The following is a 26,622-nucleotide window of genomic DNA, read 5'->3' as shown; positions in this document are numbered from 1 at the left end:
GGTAATTTTTTAGCATGACTCTAAGGTCTATATAAAGCCCTCTTGTGCTTTATTCAGGCACACATACACATTCTTGAAGCCTAGTAGCCGCCACCCTTGCTATTTTACTTTCCCATCTAGATGAAGGTTGGTTAGCTACATAAACTAGTGTGCTAGCCCAAGATGATTGACGTGGAAGGCAACAATGAATTGAAGTTAGCACCAATCTCTATTGATTTTAAAAGCTAAAAAAATGTATGGATTTATATCATTGCATTCTAAGGGCCAATTATTGGGATTGAACCCTTAAAAGCAAGACATGATGTAACAAAGTTAGACTTAATTGTCCCTTTGCTATCCATTTGGTGTATTGACATTGATTTGAGCATTCAACTCATGTTTCTTACATTGTACATGACTTAGGTGCATTATGAGTTGCGCAGAAGATAGAAGTCATAGGTTTCTTGTAAGTAAATAGGTTATCCATAGTTGGTTTATGGATTTGGGCAATCTAGTAGAGACTATAGTCCACCACCTTCTAATTAGAGGGATGACTTATCCTGGCCGTTGGGATAGGTTTCCCATGGTGAGTGCACTAGTATATATGATGCACCCTAAACTAGACCTGTGGTGAATCATGATGCAAGGCTATCAAATGTCATGATTCACTAAGCTACTATATTGTATGGACTATCAACCTTGAGAGGATATTGAGTTTATGCTAAAATCAATAGGAGGCTTTGACTTATAGGTGAGACCTTAAAGTGGTTATATATCCTTGTGGATTGAGTCATTGTTGATGGAGGCTAGTGGCAACAAATATTCTCAATAGAGGCACCATGATATCTCATAAGATTGAGACATTGTGTCTCATAGGGTGATCCAATGGACATGTGATCATGAAATCTATGGCCACAGTAATTCCTTTAGTGGAATTTGACATATGCTTCTTGGAGTTAAAGTATGTCAGCTGATCACATAATAAGTGTGATCTGTAATTCAAGGATTTGAGAGGTAATCTTGATAGGTGATAGTACTACCTTATTCCATCACAAACACCAGTTCATGGAGAGTTTATAGGCAATGGATAGTAGGTCATGAACCCGAATTCATCTCGTTGTTATTTATATAAGGTATTAAACTACAATTGATTCTCTTTAGTGGAATGTTGAATCAATTTCAAAATTGGACTTTAAGAGAACTAGTACTCTTATGGGTCCTAGTGGACCCTACTCTTAGCTCATATACCTTGATGACACGGTTTATGATGGGGTTGAATTAGCTCTAAGTTCATTCTTGTTCATAAGGGTATTTTGGTAATTATACAAGGTTGCACAAGGGATAGTGAACAAGGTCTATGGTTTGGGCTAATTGATTAATTAGATGACCCTATGTGGTTAATTAATAAATTAGGACCCATTTTAGGTTAGATTAAGTGGCCCAAGCTTAAATAGACTTAAGTCCCTTAAGCCCAATGGGCAACCTTATAAATGCCCCTTTCTGGGTTAGAGTTTCATAATGACTTTTGGTGAGAGTTGTCTTCCACCTCCAAAGAAAGAGAGAGTGAGAGCCATAGTCTCCTCCCTTCCAAAGTCCACACTTTGGAGTGCTAAGATTGTGGTTTGAGTCATCGGGCGAAAGATCTTGGGTGTATGAGACCCCTTGGATGAAGGGTAATAACCCTTAGACGTGCATAGACCGCATGCACAGAAACACACGAGATGCACATAGGTCGCGTGCATGGGAATCACACAAGATGCACACATGGGCAATAGATTGAGGAGAAAGACTCTCCAATTTTTCCAAGCATGGTCTTCATCAGATGGATTTTAATTTAGGAACATCCAAATCACAAGTATGAGTTTCAAATCTCTAGATCTATAGTTATTAATTTTTTTTGCCATTTTATTTTGCTACGATAGATTTAAAGATACCTAGAGATAGATGCATGCACGCTACGAGACCTAGGTAATGGAAACGAAGTAATCCAGGGTTTCTAACACTAATTTGATGTATGTGTTGACCTGCATTCTTGATCACGTGCATTCCCACTCAATGGCGAGACTCACTTTTTATTAGTGAAAAATTAATTTTGGAAAAGGTTTTAGAGTCGTCACTTATTTTTGTTTTATTTTTTAAAGAGAAAACAAAATAAAAAAGAAAACTCTAAGTATGACTCCTAGAAAGGAAAAGTAGGTCTGTAAAAAGCCAAGTCTAGGTTTAAGGGTCAGATTACCTATTGGGAAGGTACAATGATAAGCCGTAGCACTCCCCTAAGCCTTAAAAAGGTCTCTACTGACTAAGTTGAGGGAAATATAATAATTAATTAATAAATCATGGATACCAAGAAAAAAAATGATTTTGTCTAAGGCTAAACAACATGCTATTTATAATAAAACAATCATATTAAAAGAAACACTCATATAGCAAAAGGAGACTAGTGTACTTGGGTTGCATCCCAAAGTGCTTTCATGAAAACATCAAAGTTAGTTTAACAAACATAACATACAACATGCATTCGATCCATTCAAACAATCAAGCAATAATCAAAGCAATTAAAATAATATCGTGCATTAGAAAGTCCCCAAAAAGGTCTACATATAAAACTAAAGAAGTAGAAAGTGCAAGGGATGTACCGCAATGGCATACACAACCCACAATGCGCTTGCATATAGCTAGAAAAGGGATAACATTCAAGCGGTACTAATTAATCTTATCAAAACTCTCTACATGATCTATTATAATTTGAATTAATTTAGAGTTAGGAAATTTGAATAATATACAATGCCAAGGTCCATACTTCCAACAAACATATAATTACAAAATGAAACCACATGAAATGCCAAAAGTTGTCTTAGGGCTTAAATAAAAGCTTGTCTATCTTGTATGACATGTTTATAACACAACCAAAGTTAGATTAATTTACAAGTGAACCAAAGATGTCAAAATGGATAGCATATTTCAAACATTCAACAAACTTAGAATAGAGACATTCATGAGAAAAATCCTAAATAGATATCTAAAAACGATCTCTCATCATTGAAAAAAATCATACAATAACCTCATCATGTCTATATTACAAAACACAAGTCAAAAGTCAAGTCAAGATATGCCAAATAACTCTAGAATAAATAATATGTCAAGTACGTTACAAGATCATCAACATTCAGTAAGAATAGGAGCCCTCACAAAACAAACCCTAAAAAAATATCTAATGTGAATTAAATTGAAAAAAATTCAAGAGAACATCTCCTACATGTCTAGTCTATCATCCACATGGCTAAACAATCATTCAAGGCTTAAATTAATTCCAGAATTACAAAAAATTCTACAGAACATCTCTTACATTTATGTCTATCATCAATGTGGCCAAACAATCATTCAAGGCTTAAATTAATTCTAGAATTACAAAAGTTTTAGAAGGTTCACAACGGATCAAAAAGCAATCACACCCATTAACTAGACTTTTTAAAATAATTAGAGGTCCCCTGAAATCATAAAAAAATCACACAAATCAATTAAGGTATCTAGTTTACCTAAATAAAATAAAAAGGAAAATAAAAGGAATGCAATTTTTTTTAAAAAAAAAATTATACAAAGATGTTGTGTGTCCAAAATTGGTCCAACATAATAGGTACGACTTCAAAAAAATCATATCTCATACTAGAAAAAAAAATATATTTTAATATTTCATGTGTCCAAGTTCAATTTCAAGAAATCAAGAATTTAGAAAAAATATCATAATAAACTTATAGTCATATAATAATTTATTTTTACAAAAACATTTAGGGTGTCCAAAACTGGGTGAAAACAAAACTGCCTAAAAGACTCATTCATATCTTCCATTTTAAAAGTGCTTTTTAACTCAAACGATATCCCAAATTCAAGTTCAAGAAGTCTAAAACACAATGGAACCATTGGAAAAGTTTAGAAAAACTTTAAGTAAGTCAAATCGAATTTTCTTTTCAGAGACTGAATAAAATGAATAAGCTAACGATAAAAGGTTTTTGAAAAATGATTTTCAAGTAGGGGTTTCACCAAATCCCCATTTGATGTACAAATCTATCCTATGGATTCCCAACCTCGCATGAGTATTGATAGAACTCATCAAGGATAAGAATTAACCCATTTATTTGGGACCACGAGCTTGAATTCATGTTCCACTCAAAACAAAAAATTTTGAAAATAAAGAAGAGAATGTGAACCAAATTAAATCTAGTTGCATATATATATATATATATATATATATATATATATATATATATATATATATATATATATATATATATATATATATATATAAGAAAAAGTCTTTGATCTTAAAGGCTTTAGTGAATTTTTTAAATGAATTTTAATAAGGATTTTTTGAGAAAAGTTTTCTTTTTAAAGAGAAAAGAAAATATAGAATTTGCAAATAACAAAATGCAAGGATCACATAGAAACAAACCAAAAGGAAACAAAATCACAAAATAAAATTTTGGACAACCAACCAAATTATTATCGGTGAGAGTAGAGGTCAATCTTCATTATTTTTCGAAGGCCTCAAAAAAATCAAAATTAGCAAAGGATCGCCAAAGTGACGAATTAACAATTTTTAGATCAAATAAGCTAACATCAAATCAATCAAGAATTATCAAAGACCAATCAAACACATAAATTGATAGTAACAATCAAGGACTAACATAAGAAATTTTAACTTTCAATATTTATTAAAAAAAAAATGAAAACAAGTATCCAAAAACTCTATCTTTCAAATTAAATTCAAGAATCAAACTAACCTAAAAAATCTAATATCAATCTAACATCAATCTAATGCCAAGAATCAAATTTAACATAAAAATCCCAACTTTCAATCTAATAACAAGGGTCAAATCTAAACTAAACAAAAATTTAAACTTTTTCAATCTAATATAATGGATCAAGATTAAAATTAAACAAAAATTCAAACTTTCTCCATCCAATATGAATAAAAAAAATTAAAACTAAAAAAATGAAATAAAAAATCAATCATTTCAATCTAATATGAATCAAAATTAAAACTAAAGAAAAAATTAAATCGTTTCAATCTAATATGAATGAAAATTAAAACTAATCAAAATTAAATCTTTTCAAACTTTGAATAAAAAATAAAACTAAACAAACTTTTTAATTTACCTGAACCACAATGAGAGAGGGTGGATAATTTCCTTTGATGTGGCCTTCTCTCTATGTGCAACCACCATCTTTTTCTCTTCTTAGTCTCTAAAACATCCACACCAAGAGAATCCTTCAATTAGGTTATTCCTATACCCAAATCTTGTCACCTATTTTTCTCATTGATAACAATTGATTTATGAGAAGTTGTGAACAAACCAATTGTAACCCTTTATCTTAGATTTCCACAGCTTCAAGAATCAACTTGTTCTGATATCTATAGCTAATTCTGATATTTGTAGCAAAAGTTTTCTTTAAAATACCGAAGCTTGCTCAACATATGATGGGAAAATTCTCCTGAACATAGTCATGAGATTTTCTCCTTGATAGTTATTGATTCTAGAATAATTGTCAACATATGAATTGTAGCCCTTTATCTTAGTTTTCTATAACTTCAAATCACCTCGTTCCAATATCTGTAGTAGAAGTTATCTTTAAAATACCAAATTTTGCTCAGCATATGATGGGAAAGTTCTCCCGAACCTTGTCATGAGATTTACACCTTTATAATGATTGACTTAGAAGAAGTTTTCAAAAGACCAGTTGTTGCCCTCTCTCTTAGCTTTCCATAGATTTAATAATTACCTTATTCCAATACCTGTAACGAAAGTTATACCCAAAAAACCTAAGCTTGTCGAGGTATGACGAGAAAGCTTTCTCGAACCTACTCTATCTCTCCAATGATGTGATGAGTCTCCTAATCTCCCCCTCAACCATGAGTAATCTCATTTCCTTAAGAATCCTTACCCCTTTTAAACTTTATTTCAAAGATGTCTTCCTAATCCTCCTATGGTAAGTGGCAGCTCATGGACTCCTAAAGAGAGTCTTCTTTTCTTAAAACTCCCTTGTGAATATCATTTTCCAAAAAATTATATCCAACCATGATCTTCCATTTTTTTTTCTTGATATGCAACTGTGGACTCCCCAAAAGAATCTTCTCCTTCCCAAAAAAAGTTGTAACCATCTTCAAGAAAATCTCACTCCAATCCGAACTTTCTAATGGTGTGACTGCCACAACCTCACCTTCCCTTCTTAAAAAAATTCAATCTTGCCAAAGCATTGCATATATGCATAGCAACCAAAGCCTCATGCAGAAATAAAAATTTAAAATAAGAAATCATGCAATAATAATAATAATAATAATAATAATAATAAAATAATAAAATAATAAAATTTGGCATGGAAATGAGTATTTGGATGCATGAATCAGAAATTTCAATTTTGGCACCACGAAAATCAAATTTTTTTATTTTTGTGGCTATTGGTAAAACCTAATGCACAAAACCAAAATTCCGATTCCAAATCAATTTGTTTACTGTAAAATAAGATTTTTTTTTTTTTTTTTATAAATTTTGAAATAGATTTCAAACAGGTCACATAGAAATTTTTTATTTGATCAGTTTTTCATTCATAGTAAGCAAAATTTGCAAATCCAAAATTTCAATTTTCAGTCATAGTAGATTTCTAAAATTTTCATTTCACTTCCAATATAAACTTGCAAGTCTAAATTTCCATTTTCAGTCGACAGAAATCTAAAATTTCAATCTCACTTCCATTATAACCGAATCTTCTACATTAAAAATAAATAAATAAATAAATAAATATAAATAAAATAAAAGAAAAAAAAACTTAGATTTATTTTTGAAACTTGAATTATTTTAAATGTAAATATAGTTTGCGACTGATATTTTCTTTAGATAGGAGTTTACAAAATCATTTTCAAGATATAAGAAAAAATTAAGTCATATATTCATCATTTGTATCTCATCGATACAAATCAAACTATGAAAATCACAATCATCTCATTACGAACTAAAATTTACATGCCCAATCTCAACAACCCTTTCTAAATTTTCAAAGTTTTTATTAATTTTGGATTTTTTTTTTATAATTTTCAAAATAACCAAATTTTAAAATAATAAGGTGATGGTTTTTTTTTTTACTTAATTCTTAACGAAACTTAAAACCAAATAGAGTTTCATTGTGTTAAGCGTTTGGTTGTTTGTTTTTTATAATATTTTATTTCCATTAAGTATTAAAAAGTAAAGAAAAACCAATATATTATTATTTTTTATTAAAAAAATAAAATATTTTGACTTTTGCTATTCAGTTAAAATTTTATAATAAGTTGTAAAAAAAAGTAAAAAAAAATAAACAACTTAAAATTTGAAAGAAAATTACTTACAAAGTTAAAAAAAAAAAACAAACACCTCTGTAAGTTTTAATTGGTTTTAAATTTTGACAACTAAATAGTTTTACTCAAATAAAAAATTGCATTTTCTCATAATGAATATATCGGTAACCTTTAATTATATTTTCAATATTTGGTGTTTGAAATTTGAAATTAGGGATGCATCAAGTATGACAATGTTGTTATAGCAATCTTCAAACATGAATAAAAAAAATTAAAAATAAAAATAGAAATAAAAACATTTTCCATTAGCCTGTTATTATAAAAAAATAAAAAATTTATAAATTTAATTTATTGCTTTTTTACTTTAAACTATTATTATTTGTAGATAACTTTTTATTAAAAAATATTAGTATTTTTTATAATTATAATTATGTATTTTTAATATAATGTCTTGCATGTTAAATTAATATGATTTCCATTCCTATTTATACAAACTAACAGTGGAATGGTGATTATCAATATGTTTATATAAAAAGTATAGATTTCCCTTATATCCTTAAAAATTATTTTTAATTGTTTTAAAATTTGTAATAGTAAGACTCATTATAATGTCTCTAAAAATTATTATTTTTCATCTAGAAGTTAATATTATTTTCTATATTTTAAAACACAAAACATAAAGTGCATCGAAATGGACATTACATTAGCTATTCTCCAATTCCTTTCATTGAACGCACCAAGCAAGGCCCTTGAGTATTCAACGGTCCGACCATTGAACCAAATGGTCTGTCTGGTTTCCGATCCCTTAAACTAATCAACAGTATTTTGACCGAAATCACAATGTGAGTCCCTTTCATTTCTGGCCCAATGAGCTTTGACTGTAGCCTAATAACATGCTCTAGTCCAACAATATGTTTGAGGCTTCAAGGGTAAGCAGGGACTAAAAGATCCAATGCCTGGACCACTGTGCAATGCAACCAACTTAATTAGCAAATGTTTCAATAAAATAAAATATAAATATAAAATATTGATTTTTGTTTCAAATTTTTATCATTCAAGTATATTTAACAAATATAAATATTTACATTCACAATTATTTTTATAATAATTATATAATATAAGTATAAAAATAATATAATAATTTTTAAAAGTTTAAAATAATAAAATAGATAGAGATAAAATTAAATATTAAAATTTTCTTTTCATTTTAAATATATTTTCATAGTTAAATATTATACATATTCTATTTAATAAAATTTATTATATTAATATATTTATATTTATCATTACCATTTAATTCGACATTTCATATATAAAAAAGGAAATATTTTTTAATTATATATATATATATATATATATATATTTTTTTTTAATTTTTAAATTTTAATTTTAATTTTAATAATGTATAAATTATATATTTATTACGTCACCAGTTCGATCGCGATTCAATTATCGATTCGACTATTGAATCGTGAATCGGCTAGTTCAATCATTGGTTTAGTTCTAGAAATAGTGAGAAAAAAAAATGTTTATTGAATAATGCCTACATACTTTTTTACCTGACAAAAGAGTTTATGATTTATTTCACTATAGTAAAGTACTCTATATGTGAAGAGAATTAAGCCTCCAAAGTTCCTAGTAAATATCTTTTATCGAAAAACTTTATGTTAGGAGTTAATTCCAATTACATATATATATATATATATATATAAACACATAAAATTACATTATACATATGAATTAAATAAGCCTTGCATCACCTTGTTCACATAGAAAAATAAAAGTTGGAATATATAATTAAGAAATAGAAGAAATATTTGGGAGGATATTGTGTTGCAAACCTTGAATTACTTCGTTCTCATGCCCTATATCTCGTAGAGTGCATGTATCCATCTTTACGCATTTCCAAATCTATCGTAGTAAAATAAAATGACAATAAAACCAATTTAGAATAAAGATTTAGAGATTTGGACCTCATATTTGGATCTGGATGTTTCCATATCAATTCCATATGATGAAGAATATGTTTGAATAGTTTGGAGGTCTCGTACACCCAAGATCTTCCACTTGATAACTTGAACCATGATCTTAACACTACAAAGTGTGCTCTTTGGAAGGATGAAAACCTTGATTGTCTTTTTTCTCTCTTTCTAGAAGTGGAAGACAACTAACTAAAGGTATTATAAGGAAATCTTAACCCATAAGAGGGTATTATAAGGTTGTCCATTAGGTTTAAGTGACTTGAGTCCATCAAGACTTGAGTCACTTAATCTAGCCCAAAATGAGTCCTAATTGATTAATTATTCATATAGGGTTATTTAATTAATCAATTAGCCTAATCTAGAAACCTTGTTCATTATCCATTGTGCAACCTTACATAATAACTAAAACACCCTTATGTACAAGAATGAATCTAGAACCAATCTAATGCCTATAAATCGTGTCATCATGGTATATGAGCTTAGAACGGGGACTACTAGGAATCAACTAAAGAGAATCCAATCCAACTCCCCTAGAATCAAATTTTGAAGTTGATTCAACATCCCATTAAGAATCAATTGCATTCTAATACCATATGTAAATAACGAAATAAAGCTCGGGTATGTGACCTACTATCCACTGTATACAAACTCCTCATGAATTGGTGTTCGTAATCTAGTAAGATAGTGTTATCATCTATCAAGATTACCTCTCAAATGCTTGAGTTACAAATTCCACTTATTATGTGATCAATTGACATACTTTAACTCCAAGGAGCATATGTCAAATTCCATTAAAAGAATTACGACGACACTACAAATTTCATGATCACATGTCCTTTAGACCACCCAAGGGGACACATTGTCTCAATCCCATGAGATGAGAATACCTATTGCCACCAGCCTCCATCAATAGTGACCCAATCTAAATGGATATGTGACCATTTTAGGATCTCACCCATAAGTTAAAGCCTCCTATTGATTTTGGCATAAACTCGATATCTTTTCAAGGTTGAGAGTCCATATAGTATAGTAGCTTGGTGAGTCATGACAATTGATAGTTTTGCCTCATGATTCATTGTAGGTCATGTCTAGTGTGCATCATATATACTAGTGCACTTATCATGGAAAACCTATCCCAATGTTTAAGACAAGTCATCTCTTTAATTAGAAAGTGGTGAACTATAGTATCTATTAGATTGTCCAAATCCATGAATTGACTGTGGACAACTTATCTATTTCTAAGGAACTCATGACTTATATCTTCTGTGCAATTCTTAATGCACCCAAGGCATGTACAATATAAGAGACATGAGTTGAATACTAAAATCAATGTAAATATACTAAAGAGATAGTAAGGAGATAGATAAATCTAACTTTATTACATTATATCTTGCTTTTAAGGGTTCAATTCCAACATATTGTTGAGACAATTAGCTCTTGTACTATATTTGTTGGCAATTTTATTCTTTTTCATTTCATTTTGGTATAGGAATATTTTTAAATAGTGACTTTCTCTCGATTTAGGATTTGAGGTTGTTGTTCATTCAATGGGATTGTCACAGGTAAATTTGAAAATGTTTGTTAAAGGTAAGTTAGTTTTTTTAATAAGGTATAATTGAATCAGGAGTTTTAGAATATAGCTAAAATGTATTAATTAATTTTTGGCACTTTGAGATTTTATTTTATTTTATTTTTAAGAAAATTCTTTTCTTAATTAAGTTTTGTAAAGTTGATATTTTAGTTTTTTTCCATTTCCAACCCTCTAGGCTCCTAGGCCTATATATACCACAACTAAATATGTTTTTGAAGGAAATTAAACTTTGAGAGAATATACTAATTTGCTCTATTGCCCTATCATTCCCAATCTCTCAAGAAAGAATTCATATGATTGAATTTTAGGTTGTTGGAAGGATCTATATCCCCTCAGAGGTTGAGAGGAATCCACTAGAGTATTGATGGTGCTCCGTCGCGGACATAGATTAAGGTATAGCTGCCAAAGATCGAGTAGGTCTTTAGGGTAAAACAATAAAGTAAATTTGTGTACTTTGATATCAAATAATGGATTGTAGATTAAAGGTTTTAAACCTCGTGGTTTTTTATCTACACAGTTAGTGTGAGGGTTTTCCATGAAAAATTTCCATGTTCCTTGCTTGATCTTTGATTGTTTGATTATCCCTAATATCTCCAAGTTTAGTTTGGGTTAATTTATTTGTTGCTTATATTGTAATATTTAAAAACACCCATTCACCCCTAGGTGTTACACTTATCGAAATAGGTTTGGGCATTTAAATGAGTTGAGGTTAGTAGTATTTGAACATTTAGCAATTTTAATAATGAGAAGGATTCGGGCATGCCCGCTACAAGTGATCCTATATTGTATGATGGGCCAACAATTTGTATTAATATTCAAAAATGTATTTTATGTACGAACTTCCGATGGACTTAACAAACTAGAGAGATTTGACCTCAAGTTTGTCTCTAAACTAAGCTTCAAGTGCTACAAAAGCTTGAATAAGTAATGAGAAAATGTCATACCTTACGCAATCTGAAACATAAATTAAAAAAAGAAAAGAAAAGAAAAAACACCAATGCTTATGACAAATGATGGACACAAGTACCTTGCCACTTTTGCGGCAACGGCTATGAAGTAATTGTAATTAAGGAAATTCAGATATTGTATGTACATGAAAAAACACCTTCATTTTATTAGGATATAAAAAGAAATGATTGTCACACATTTCAGCAATGAATACATATAAGTGATATCTAATCTTATGAATAGTAAGATGTGAATGGGTGAGTCATTCTAGTAGGTGTGGTTGTCAGTCTAGAACTGAGATTGAAGATAGTCAACCACCTTCTTGTCCACTTGGAAGGCCTTTGTAAGAACATCAGCTGAAATTGCTGGCTTTGAGCCAAATACCGCATTGGCAATGGTGATCACGCCAGGGTTCTGGCTACTCAATGCAGCAATGGCTACTGCTTTTGTTTTTCCCACATTGAGCTGGAAGTGAATGAGACCCTCTGGGAAGACGAAAACATCTCCTTTGTAAAGGACCTTGCAGATGAGGCGGTTGTCGGGATTAGAGGTCACGAAGCCTACATAAAGTGTTCCCTCCAGGACGGTCAGTATCTCTGTGGCACGGGGGTGGGTGTGGGGAGGATTGAGACCATATGGGGCATAATCAACACGAGCTAGTGAAATGCCAAGCGTGTTGAGTCCGGGTATCTGAGCCACATTTGCGGGTGTGACCATTGACCCAACTTTGTTTGAGGTATTTCCAGGAACCCGAAGCCCTGAAAAGAAGAAATCATTTGCTGTCGCAACCTTTGGATCCTTGCAGACTTTCCCATTAACAAACACTGCAAATCCATAAACGCATTAGGCCGTGCTGCCATGAAATCATTGATATATAGATAAAGAGAATAAATCTGATCATCAAAGGAACAAGACTAGAGAAAAAACATTAATATCATACCAGTGGTCTTTGTGTCATTAACAGCCACACAAAAGTCCTGAAGAGGACTAGGATCGGAGGCAGAGGCAAGGAAAAATGACATAGCCGAGAGTGCAATGCATGCGAGGGTGTTAACGACCATCTTCTTCATGTTTATACAATGCATTCTCAAGCAATCCTTCTTTGAGGAAAGAGCAAGGAATTTACTAGCGCAATGAACTGCTAAGGTGGCTAGAGTTTGTTTTTGCTGTGGATTCGTTATGAGGGTTGGCTGTCTATTTATACCTGAAGAGTCTATGAAATATTGGAGCTTTGAAATAGTCTTGTATTAACTATTCAAATCCAAATAAAAGACAAATGATTTAAATTACCAAGTCCTCAAAGTTTGTCTTAGTTCATTAACTTCTATAAACATTTAAATATTGTATATAGCAAACGACTTCACTCTTGCTATGACATTTTCATTTGGTAAAACTTGTGTCCCATACTAGTGTCAATTGCTACGACTTCACTCTTGCTGTTGTAAGTGCTAACAGCTAACAAGGGAGCTGGATGAGGAATTCTTTGATATCCAGTTATATAACTTCTATAATGTTCCAATACTCGAGTAAAAGAAATATTAGAGGAGTTCATCAATGTCCATTGAGATGATTTTCTCATATCCCGATGACCTAGCTACCTGGTCTCCGCATATAAAAAATATACAGTTCAATAAGATTTAGTTTTGACTTCTTAATTAACAAAATAAAATAAATTAAAAGGACAGGGTCAGACTAAGGTATTTCTTTCAAACAAGAAACTACTTTTTTCTAAAGGCCACTTGCCGTGGAAGTGGTCTCATTCCTATACAAGAGAGGTTCTAGCAGTAGTATTTCACTGCTCATGCATGCTATGAAATTATTTTTTATTTTTTATTTTTTAATTTCTCCTTCTTTGACCTGTTTTGTAGAATACAACTACTATTTGAGTTTGAGTAATGCTATAGAATAACAATTTCAGGTTTATGACTGGCTTGAAATACAGTTTTTGTGAGGATTATTTGCTAGGACAATTTCACAGCTCCATAGATTTGAATGACCAATTAATTACAAGATATTTGCTTAAGTAGCAAGTTAGAATGAGCATAAGTAGAACCAGTCTTATAATCATATTTAAGTTGCGGCGATTGTTGGCGTGAAGCAACCTGATAGATTGTGTAGGACGTGGTCAAAACCATTACAGCATAATAATTTGATGAAAATTAGAGAACTTCAGATGTGGGAGACCCTATCAGCTAGATGATTCTTTCAATAATTTTAACAATACCTCTTTCACATTGTGACATCTCCTCTTGTCTCAACCACGAATATAAATTTGTTATACAATGATAAAATAAAGTTATAAAGGTGGTGTTTGGATGGCAATTTAACAACTTGAATTCAAAAAATTTCATGTAGCATTTGTTCATTATTTGAATAGAAAATTTGAAAAGTGGCAAAGACATGCACCACAAGAGAAAGCAAATTTGGTTTGCCAATAGATTTGGGTGTGGGTTGAGAGGAGCTTTGCACTTCACTGATTTGAAATTGTTGGTTGCATTTCACCAATTCGTCTCGGTTGCTTCACCTGTGAACTAAGGCATCATTGATTCTATTTCTGGAGTTGGCTGAGGAGCTCTGCTAATAGATTTTTTCACCAATTATGTATTGTACATGATCCTCCTTATTGAACTATTTTTTCTTGACTAAGCTATTGAACTCACCCTTTATCTATTATTCCCCTTTCTAGGTACAAGTGACATTAGTGAGGAAAGTTGGGGATAAGAAGGGTGCTTCTTTAGAAATAAATTTTAGTATAGTTGATTATTTGTGATTCTTGACTTATGACTCTCTTTGTTATGATTTATAAAGTTTTTTATTTTATTTATTTATTTTTAATTGAAATGTTTGAGATATTTTCTTTTAGTTTTTGGTTTTTTAGTTTGATAAGTGAAGTAACTGTGGCGTCCTTGGCCTCTGGGTTTGGCATATCATAGATAGAGCTCTCAAGCAGCTATTACGGTGTCAAAATTAGGGTAATAATATGCATTCTTTTTAATATAAGCCTTATGAGTTATGATAGCAAATAGAAAAACTGAATCCATAAAACCTATTTTGCAATTGTATTTAAGAATAGTTTTCTACTCTACAAAACAAAAAAAAAAACAAAAAAAAAACATGTTTGATAAGTATTAGAAACAGTTTTTTATTTTTTATTCTTAAAAATAAAAAACAAGATGTTTTTAGAGAACATTTTTTAATTGGCTTTTTTTTTATTGTTTTCACTTATTTTTTGATTTTTTTTTAATAAGTATACAAACATGTAGAATAATTAAAAATAAAACATTGAATATAAAAATTATTTTTAAAACATAAATATTTCAAGTTCCTAAAAACATTAGAGAATAGTTTTTAAAAATTATTCTCAAAAATTGTTTTCGAAAACAATTATCAAACATAACCATGATATCCTCTATAGAAAATAAAGGCGCCCACAATGGGCTACAATTGTGTTCAAAAGAGAAACCACAACTATAAATCACGTCTTTAGATTATATACCTGCTATGATAGTGACTATACACATTGGCCCACCAAATTTTGGCTCTATGAAGACTTATAGAAACGACTAATTTTCAGCACATCACATGCTCTCTTTAGTTATGGATTTTATTGACGCTTACTAAGATTAAAGTCATGGGATAGTATCTTCGTTTTCTTGTGGTGAAAATCCTAATCAAGTTGCAACCATTCTAGAAACCATGGGTGTGGACAAAGTAAAGTTAGATTAGTTGTAGTGTATTAAAAATTAAAGATTCTTCTAAGCATTAATGTTGGATAGTAAATGGATTTTAGTATTGACAACTCCTAGGTAATGAGACCTTTTTATGATATGTACTAATAAAGTCACATTTCTTAATGTGATTAATTTAATACATCAACTTTAATAAAATTTAAATTTAAGAAATAAAGCCTTAATTACTTGAGATGACTTTTGTATGACATACAAAATTATCATTATCAAGCTAAATTGATCGATTAAATTGCTAAACCAATCATGCAAACTAATACTTGGGCGAAAGATATCACAAATTCAAAGCAACTGTTGAATGCTATTTTGATACCAAGCTCATGACTCTCTAACTACTCTGACTTGGGTGGAGGATATCACAAACTCACAAACTCCTTTGAAATCAATGGTGTTCAACATCTCACTGCCCCTCCTTATACACCTCAACGCAATGGCCCATCTAAATGATGACATCGACATATTGTCGAGACGGGTTTAACCTTGTTGCGTCAAGCCTTTATGCCTCTCTCTTAATGGCCATTTGTTTTTCACACAGCTACATATCTCATTAAACCAATGCCCACCTGAATCCTTCACTCCAAATGCCCCTTTGAATCTCTCTTTCATACCCCACCAAATTACACTACACTCAAAACATTTGGTTGTCTCTCCTACCCTTGGCTACGCCCATATGCTCAACACAAGTTAGACCAAAGATCTAAACCTTGTGTCTTTCTAAGGTATTCCATAACTCAGAGTGCATATAAATGTCTTGACCTCTCCACTAATAAAATATACCTTTTTTATCATGTTTGATTTGTTGAAGATGTCTTTCTATTCTCTAAGGAATTAGGCAAAATTGAGTTAAATGCCCTTATAAGATACACTAGGTCCTATAAGATGAAATACTTGAAAGCGCCACGAAGATGGTTAAACTTATGAATACGCAGTGCAATGGTGCCAAAAGTTCTTGGAGTGAAAGCAAGTGATATTGGTAATGCTGGTGGCAATGGAGTTCTGTGCTTCACCAATATGGACTCCATTATTCGGAGACCAAAAGAATAAGAATTGTGATTTATAATGAGATCTCTAGCAACCAAAGAATATGTAGTGACCCAGATTTTGGATGTAAAATTTTCAATTAATTAACTTGGCTCTAAATAAATCTTCTCTGTTGAATAGTGAGAAATTTGAATGTTAAATTAAGTTATACATAGCTGAGCATTAGATTATGTTAATTAGGAAATTAAGAATATGTTTGAAAGTATTTTCAAAAATGATTTTGAAAAATAATTTTTGGTAATAGTTTTTAAAAATTGTTTTTTGATATTTTATAAAATAAAAGTCTATTTGGAAATTGAAATACTTTTAACTTATTTTTTATATTTTTAAAAATAACTTTCTATATTTTGTAAGAGGAATATTTTGAAGCTAATCACTTAATGTAAGTCCCATTATTTAGGTACAGTGTTAGTGGACTAAAGCAAAATGTTTGTTTATAAAATTCTTTTAAATATGAATTGATTATGTAAACTATATTATTTGGTTTTATCTTTAAATTGAAAGTGGTCAAATTTTTTTAAAAATGAATTAAATTATTGAATTAAATGAGCTTACTTGTTCATTGATTTTTTTTTTTTTTAATAAAGTGTGATATTTCTCATGATTTAATCATGTGTTGTACATGATCCTCCTTATTAAACTATTTTTTCTTTACTAAACCGTGGAACTCACATTTCTTTATTATTCCCTTTTCTAGGTACAAGTGACATTAGTAAGGAAAGCTCGGGATAAGAAGGGTCCTTCTTTAGAAATAAATTTAGTAGAGTTGATTATTTAGGATTCTTGACTTATTACTCTCTTTGTTATGATTTATAGAGTTTTTTTATTTTTTATTTTTTTATTTTTTTTAATTGAAATGTTTGAGATATTTTCTTTTAGTTTTGGTTTCAATTTGATAAGCGAAGTGACCATGGTGTCCTTGGCCTCAGGGTTTGGCATATCACATATAGAGCTCTCAAGAAGCTATTACGGTGTCAAAATTAGGGTAATAATATGCATTTCTTTTAATATAAGCCTTATTAGTTATGAAAGCAAATAGAAAAACTGAATCCATAAAACCTGTTTCGCAACTGTATTCAAGAATAGTTTTCTACTCTATAAAACAAAAAAACATGTTTGGTAAGTACTAGAAACTCTTTTTTATTTTTTATTCTCAAGAATAAAAAATAGAGTATTTTTAGATAACATCTTTTAGTTATTTTTTTTGTTATTTTCACTTATTTTCTAAACATTTAAAAAAAAAAAAATACAAACATGTAAAATAATTAAAAATAAAACATTGAATATAAAAATTATTTTTAAAACATAAATATTTCAAGTCCCTAAAAACATCAAAGAATAGTTTTTAAAAATTGTTTTTGAAAACAAATACCAAATGACCATGATATCCTCTATAAAAAATAAAGGCGCCCACAATGGGCCTACAATTGTGGTCAAAAGAGAAACCACAGCTATAGATCACATCTTTAGATTATAAACTTTCTATGATAGTGACTATACACATTGGCCCACCAAATTTTGGCTCTACAAAGACTTGTAGAAACGACTAATTTTAAGCATATCACATGCTCTCTTTAGCTATGGATTTTACTAACCCTTACTAAGATTAAAGTCATGGGACAATATCTTCCTTTTCTTACGGTGAAAAGCCCAATCAAGTTGCAACCATACTAAAAACCATGGGTGTGGACAAAATAAAGTTAGATTACTTGTAGTGTATTAAAAATTAAAGATTCTTCTAAACATTAATGTTGGATAGTAAATGGATTTTAGTATTGACAACTCCTAGGTAATGAGACCTTTTTATGATATGTACCAATAAAGTCACATTTCATAATAGGATTAATTTAATACATCAACTTTAATAAAATTTAAATTTAAGAAATAAAGTCTTAATTACTTGAGATGACTTTTGTATGACATACAAAATTATCATTATCAAGTTAAATTGATCGATTAAATTGCTAAACCAATCATGCAAACTAATACTTGGGCGAAGGATATCACAAACTCAAAGCAACTGTTGAATGCTATTTTAATACCAAGTTCGTGACTCTCTAGCTACTCTGACTTGGGTGGAGGATATCACAAACTCACAAACTCCTTCCAAATTAATGGTGTTCAACATCTCACCACCCCTCCTTATACACCTCAACACAATGGCCCATCTAAATGATGACATCGACATATGGTTGAGATAGGCTTAACCTTGTTGCGTCAAGCCTTTATGCCTCTTTCTTAATGGCCATTTGCTTTTCACACAACTACATATCTCATTAACCAAATGCCCACCTGAATCCTTCACTCCAAATCCCCCTTTGAAGCTCTCTTTCATACCCCACCAAATCACACTAAAATGAACATTTGTTTGTCTCTCTTACCCTTGGCTACGCCCATATGCTCAACACAAGTTGAACCAAAGATCTAAACCTAGTGTCTTTCTAAGGTATTCCACAACTCATAGTGCATATAAATGTCTTGACCTCTCCATTAATAAAATACACCTTTCTTATCATGTTTGATTTGTTGAAGATGTCTTTCTACTCTCTAAGGATAACTCCATGCAACCTACTACCTCCGATTTCCAACAATGGTCATCCTATTCTCTTTCCCTTGCCTCTCTAAGTGCTACACCCCTCTTAGTTCCTCATTCTCACCCTTTTAAATCCTCTTTGTCCATGTCACTACCACTTAGTACCACCTCATCCAATATTGAAGTAGTCTCTCCATTCTATGGCTAACAATCAGGTATGCCCTCTACTTTGGGTTGTGGAGACATTACCCCTACTCCTAATCCTCCTTTCCTTTTACCTAACCCAACCCAATTGCCTTCTATCCCTTATTGTACTCACCCCATGACTACTCGCTTTTAGAATAATATTTTCAAGCCTAAACAATTCCACACCACAACTAAAAATCCTTTACATGGTCCCCTTAAACCCTTAAATCCCACAATTGCCCTTTGTGATCCAAATTGACGTGCAACAATGATTGATGAGCTTAATGCTCTTACTTTAAATGAGACATGGGAGCTTGTTCCACCTTATCCATCACAAAATATCATTGGTTACAAGTAGGCTTTCTGAGTAAAATGAAATCCTGATGGGAGTGTAGCTTGTTACAAGGCATGACTAGTTGCAAAAGACTTTCACCAACGACTTAGCATTGATTATCATGACACATTCAACCTGGTAGTTAAACCAGCTACCATTCGAGTAGTTCTTTCCATTGTACTTAGCCATGTATGGTCCCTTCGTCAAATGGACGTCAATAAATATGGTTGGTGCTAAAGAGGTTGTCACTCCTATGTCCATCATGGGACATCTCCTCCCTTATGATAGCTCCTTTCTCACAGATGCAATCGAATATCATTGTGTCATTGGTGTTTTGGAGTATCTTCGATGCTCCATCCTACAGGGGCATATAAAGGAGAATATCAGTTAATGATACTTGACCCCCACATTATGCCTACGGTCATGGACCAGATTCTCTCCCAATTAATATCACTCCACCGATCTGGTCCATACTATTCAATCCTTCGGCATATATCTCCATTAACTTGTGCATATAAATTTATGCTTACCTATTAATACAAATCTACAGAATATTCCTATCCTCTTTGATGCTCCATTGTTTCTTCAATTTCAACATGCATCATCACCTTGTTCACATAGGAAAGCAGAAGTTGGAATATATATTTAAGAAATAGAAAAAAAAGTTTGGAAGGATATATAGTACATATTATGGGGAATTTAAATGACTTCGGCTTGTATATATATATATATATGCTAGTGTTTGAACTTTTAGCAATTTTATTGATGAGAAGCACTCGGGCATGCCTGCTATAAGTGATCCTAAATTGTATGATGGACCAACAATTTGCATTAATATTAAAAAAATGTAGTTTATGTATGAACTCTTCCGATGGATTTACCAAACTAGAGAGATTTGACCTCAACTTTGTCTCTGAACTAAGCTTCAAGTGCCATATTAAAATTCTCAAGTGCCACAAAAGCTTACCTTCCGCAATCTGAAAAATAAATTAAAAAAAAAGAACGAAAGAAAAGCACCACTGCTTATGACATAGGAATGGACACTTTGCCAGTTTTGCAGCAACGGCTATGAAGTAATCGTACTTAAGGAAATTCAGACATTGTATGTATATGAAAAACACCTTCATTTTATTAGGATGTGAAAAGAAATGATTGTCACACATTTCAGCAATGAATACATATAAGTGATATCTAATCCTATGAATAGCAAGATGTGAATAGGTGAGTCATTCTGATCGGTGCGGTTGTCAGTCTAGAACTGAGATTGAAGATAGTCAACCACCTTCTTGTCCACTTGGAAGGCCTTTGTAAGAACATCAGCTGAAATTGCTGGCTTTGAGCCAAATACCGCATTGGCAATGGTGATCACGCCAGGGTTCTGGCTACTCAATGCAGCAATGGCGACTGCTTTTGTTTTTCCCACATTGAGCTGGAAGTGAATGAGACCCTCTGGGAAGACGAAAACGTCTCCTTTGTAAAGGACCTTGGAGATGAGGCGGTTGTCAGGATTAGAGGTCACGAAGCCTACATAAAGTGTTCCCTCCAGGACGGTCAGTATCTCTGTGGCACGGGGGTGGGTGTGGGGAGGATTGAGACCATATGGGGCATAATCAACGCGAGCTAGTGAAATGCCAAGGGTGTTGAGTCCGGGTATCTGAGCCACATTTGCGGGTGTGACCATTGACCCAACTTTGTTTGAGGTATTTCCAGGAACCCGAAGCCCTGAAAAGAAGAAATCATTTGCTGTCGCAACCTTTGGATCCTTGCAGACTTTCCCATTAACAAACACTGCAAAGCCATAAACACATTAGGCCGTGCTGCCATGAAATCATTGATATATAGATAAAGAGAATAAATCTGATCATCAAGGGAACAAGACTAGAGAAAAAACATTAATATCATACCAGTGGTCTTTGTGTCATTAACAGCCACACAAAAGTCCTGAAGAGGACTAGGATCGGAGGCAGAGGCAAGGAAAAATGACATAGCCAAGAGTGCAATGCATGCGAGGGTGTTAATGACCATCTTCTTCATGTTTATGCAATGTATTCTCAAGTAATCCTTCTTTGAGGAAGGAGCAAGGAATTTACTAGCGCAATGAACTGCTATGGTAGCTAGAGTTTGTTTTTGTTGTGGATTCGTTATGAGGGTTGGTTGTCTATTTATAGCTGAAGAATCGATGAGATGTTTGAGCTTTGAAATAGTCTTGTATTATTTATTGAAATCCAAGTAAAAGGCAAATGATCTAAATTACCAAGTCCTCAAAGTTTGTCTTAGCCCATTAACTTCTGTAACCATTTAAATATTTTATATAGAAAACGACTTCAGTCTGGCTACGGCATTTTCAATTTGTAAAACTTGTGTTCCATACCACTTATGTTGAGAGATGAGAAAATCTGAAATCGCAAGAGATGGGCATGCATGACTTACGATCATTTACATATAAACCAGTGTCCATAAACCCTACGAACTTAAATATGAATGAGGTGGATGAGGAGTTCTTTGATAACCAGTTAACTTCTCTAATGTTTCAATACTAGAGTAAAAGAAATATTGGAGGAGTTCATCAATATCAATTGACATTGTATCCTCGAATCCCAATGACCTAGCTACCTGGTCCGCATATAAAAAATATACAGTTTAATAAGTTTGACTTTTTAAAAAATAAAATAAAGACAGGGTCAGGCCAGGGTATTTCTTTCAAACAAGAAACTACTTTTTCTGTTGGCCACTTGCTGTGGAACTGGTCTCATTCCTATATACTATGAGAAGTTAAACATGAGCCAGCTAGCAGTAGTATATATTTCAATGCTCAAGCATGCTTTTGGCTTTTTTTTTTTCACAATTTCTCCTTTGACCCGTTTTGTAGAATACAACCACTGTTTTTGAGCAATGCTATGGTTACTGTAAAAAATCTCTTAAATTCCGTATGGCCACTAATAACAGGTTCATGACTAGCTTGGAATAGAGTTTTTTCTGTGGATTATTTGCGAGGACAGTTTCACAGCTCCATAAATTTGAATGGCCAATTAAAGCTCTTGTGCAGCTTGATTAGTTAAGATAGTTTCTTAAGCAGCAAGTTAGAATGAACATAAGTAGAACCAGTCTTATAACATTGCAGCTCTTATAATTATTTATTTAAGTTGCTGCCGGCGATTGTTGGTGTGAGGCAATTAACCTGGTAGATTGTGTAGGAGGTGGTCAAAACCATTACAGCAGAATAACTTGATGAAAAATAGAGACCTTTAGATGTATCATTTAAAATCCATGATTACCACTTGTTGATTAATGACTTAGCAATTGAAGACATTAAATTACTCGAATCTTTTGTGGCAGGTTACTTAGTAGAGACTTTTCTAGAGTCTTGAAAAGACTACAAAAATAACATGAAACACAAAAGGAAACAAATGTCCCTAGAAGATGTCATAATCCATATTAGGATTGAGGAACAAAACCACAATAGGGACAAGGTTGACAAAGCTAAGGAATTGTCTTCTAAAGCTAATGTACTAGAGGAAAAACCTAAGCCTAAAAACAATAGGTCCAAAAAACAAAACTCTAGGACCAAGCCCAACGCAACAAACAAGGTCCAAAACCCAACTATTAAAAAGATGGGTAATTGCTTTGTTTGCTGCAAGTCTAGACACCATGCTGCTCAATGCTGCCATAGGAAGAGAACTGAAATATCATTTCGAAGGTAAACCTGGTAGAGTTAGAGATGATTGCAACAATAGTCTCATCCAAGGTGAGCATGGTCACTGATGTGAAGGATTGAGTGGTAGACTCTGGGGCTAGCTACCAGGCACATCTGTGGCAACATAAGTACATTTACTTCCTATACCACAATAAAGGAAGAAAATGAACAAATGTTCATGGAAGATTCTAGATTTTCCCCCAATGATTAGCAAATGGAAAGTTCTCCTTATGCTAATCTTTGGGAAAATGATTGCCCTCAATGATGTCCTTCATGTGCCAAATATTCGCTGGAACTTGGTGTCAATATCTCTGCTTGGGAAAGCATGAGTGAGGATTTTATTTGAGTCTAATAAAATAGTTTTAACCAAAAATGATGTATTTGTGGGGAAGGGTTATAGTAATTAGGGTTTATATATGTTGAATGTTTCTGATATTATCAATAACAATGCATCTTCTTCTTTTTCTTACATAGTTGATTCTTGTAATATTTGGCATGGTAGATTAGGACATGTGAACATTTCTTATATGAAGAAAATGGTTGTATTCAGTTTAATTCATAAACTGTCCTTAGAAAACCATGGAAAATGTGAATCCTGTATAGAATAAAAAAAAAAAAAAAAACTTGCAAATCAATAGAAAGAGAATCATAACTACTAAGGTTAATACATAGTGACTTAAGAGACCTAAAAAATACAATGACTAGAGGTGGTAAAAGATTCTACATAACTTTCATAGATGACTACTCAAGGTATACAAGGGTATATCTTTTGAGAAACAAAGATGAAGAAAGAAATGCTCTCATCAAGTATAAAAATGAAGAGGAAAATCAACTAAGTACAAGAAAATTAAAAGGCTTAGAACTTTTAGGGGGGGAGAGTATGAGTCCAACCCCTTTAACTTCTATTGTGAAAATCATGGGATCATTCATGAAACTACTCCTCCTTATTCCCCTGAGTCCAATGGAATAGCAAAAAGGAAAAATAGTACCTTAAAAGAAATGATGAATAATGTTGGTAAGTTCATGAGCTCGAACTTGTGAGGAGAAGCTATCGTCTTCGCTTGTCATATACAAAATAGAATACGTTAGAAGAGAATTGGTAAAACACCTTATGAGTTGTGCAAGGGTTATCCACCTCATATAGCATACCTGAAAATGTGGGGGTATTTAGCTAAAGTTTTTTTTCTTGAACCTAAAAAACGAAAACTAGGCCCTAAAATCTTTGATGTAATGTTTAGTGGCTACTCTTAGAATAGTGCAACATTTAGGTTTCTTGTTACTAAATTAGAAAACAATCTTGTAGAAGTAAACACCATTATAGAAACAAAGAATGTCAATTTCTTAGAAAACATCTTTCCTATGAAACTAAGTGGTGAACAACAAGATAAAAAATGATTAGAGACGAGTCTATAAAACCTTATGAACCTGTAATAAGGAGTAAAAGAGATGGGAAAGACAAAAACCTTGGAGATTGTTTCTATACCTTCCTAATAGATGAGGACCCTAAAACCTACAAAGAAGCTATACCTTCTTCTGATGCACTATTATGTAAAGAGGCCATTAATAGTGAAATCAAATCAATTATGTACAATAACAATTATGTACAAAGACCTAAAAAGAAGCTATAACTTCTCCTATGTCATCCTCAATAACATCCAAATTCAATTGTGATTCCTACCATTCTAATAAGAGTAAAAAATTAAGTTTCTTTTGGTATGTCTTCTTTAATAAGTCATGGGCTTTTAGACTTAGTTTATTATGATGTTTGGGGGCCATCACCTATTTCTGCTATCAATGTTTTTACATACTATGTTATTTTTCGTTGATCATTTTACTAAGTATACTAGGTTATATCCTCTTTATCTTAAATATGACGTATGGCCACATTTCTTAAATTCAAAGCATCTGTTGAACGCTATTTTGATACCAAGCTTGTGACTTTCTACTCTAACTTGGGCAGAGAATTTCAAAAACTCACAAACTCCCTCTAAACCAATGGTATTCAACATCTTACTACGCTTCCTTATAGACCTCAACGCAATGGCCCATCTGAATGATGACGTCGACATATTGTTGAGACAAACTTAACCTTATTGCATCAAGCCTTTATGTCTCTCTCTTATTGGCCATTTGCTTTTTACACAGCTATGTGCGTACATATCTCATCAATCGAATGCCCACCCCAATACTTCTCACCAAATCCCCCTTTGAAGCTATCTTTCATACCCTAGCAAATTACACTAAGCTCAAAACATGTGGTTGTCTCTATTACCCTTGGCTATGCCCATATGCTCAACACAAGTTAGACCAATGATATAAACCTTATATCTTTTTAAGGTATTCCACAACTCAAAGTGCATATAAATGTCTCGACTTCTCCATTAATAAAATATACCTTTCTCATCATGTTCGATTTGTTAAAGATGTCTTTCTATTCTCTAAGGATAACTCCATGCAACCTACTACCTCATATTTCCAACAATGGTCATCTTATTCTCCTTTCCTTGCTTCTCTAAGTGCTACACCCTTCTTAGTTCCTCATGCTCACCCTTTTAACTCCTCTATGTCCATGTCACTACCACTTACCACCTCATCCAATATTGAAGTAGTCTGTCCATTCCATGGCTCAGAATCAGGTATGTCTTCTGCTTTGGATTCTTGTGGAGACATTACCCCTACTCCTTTTTATCCTCTTTTCTCTTTACCTAAGCCAACCCAATTTCCTTTTATCCCTTAGCATACTCACTTTTTGACTACTTGCTCTTAGAATAATATTTCCAAGCCTAAACAATTCCATACCACAACTAAACATCCTTTACCTAGTCCATTTTTTCCTTAAATCCCACAATTGCCCTTTATGATCCAAATTGGTGTGCAACAATGATTGATGAGCTTAATGCTCTTACTATAAATGAGACATGGGAGCTTGTTCCACCTTATCCATCACAAAATGTTGTTGGTTACAAGTAGGTTTTTCGAGTAAAACGAAATCTTGATGGGAGTGTAGCTCATTACAAGGCATGACTTGTTGGCAAAGACTTTCACCAACGACCTAGAATTGATTATCACGACACATTCAACCCGGTAGTTAAACTAACTACCATTTGAGCAATTCTTTCCATTGTACTTAGCCATGGTACGTTGGTGCTAAAGAGGTTGTCACTCCTATGTTCACCATGGAACATCTCCTCCCTTATGATAGCACCTTTCTCATAGATGCAATAGAATATCATTGTGTCATTGGTGCTTTAGAGTATCTCC

At 32.4% G+C, this 26,622-nt stretch overlaps 1 protein-coding gene and 1 pseudogene across 1 annotated transcript; both read right to left on the bottom strand.

Moving 5' to 3' along the window:
* Window positions 1-12,094: 12,094 nt before the first annotated feature.
* LOC100853695 (putative germin-like protein 2-1) lies at window positions 12,095-13,020 on the bottom strand (annotated as a pseudogene).
* A 7,756-nt stretch (window positions 13,021-20,776) lies between these two features.
* On the bottom strand, window positions 20,777-21,795 carry LOC100242782 (putative germin-like protein 2-1). The gene is made up of 2 exons (XM_019224939.2): window positions 21,572-21,795; window positions 20,777-21,455 (listed from the first exon to the last, which is right to left on the bottom strand). Exons 1-2 carry the CDS (start codon window positions 21,699-21,701, stop codon window positions 20,920-20,922), a joined length of 666 nt encoding a protein of 221 aa, XP_019080484.1. The 5' UTR covers window positions 21,702-21,795; the 3' UTR covers window positions 20,777-20,919.
* Between the last annotated feature and the right edge of the window lie 4,827 nt (window positions 21,796-26,622).

The sequence above is a fragment of the Vitis vinifera genome, chromosome 14, assembly GCF_030704535.1.
Source record: "Vitis vinifera cultivar Pinot Noir 40024 chromosome 14, ASM3070453v1".
Lineage (NCBI taxonomy): Eukaryota > Viridiplantae > Streptophyta > Magnoliopsida > Vitales > Vitaceae > Vitis > Vitis vinifera.
Note: the sequence above shows the minus strand (reverse complement) of the source record. Positions and strands in the feature narration are given on the sequence as shown.

Bases quoted from the DNA above. Each gene is read 5' to 3' on its own strand.
- LOC100242782 (XM_019224939.2), bottom strand. From the start codon at position 21,701: ATGAAGAAGATGGTCATTAACACCCTCGCATGCATTGCACTCTTGGCT. The intron at 21,456-21,571 runs GTATGATATTAA...ATGGCTTTGCAG, and splicing joins TAATGACACAAAGACCACTG to TGTTTGTTAATGGGAAAGTC.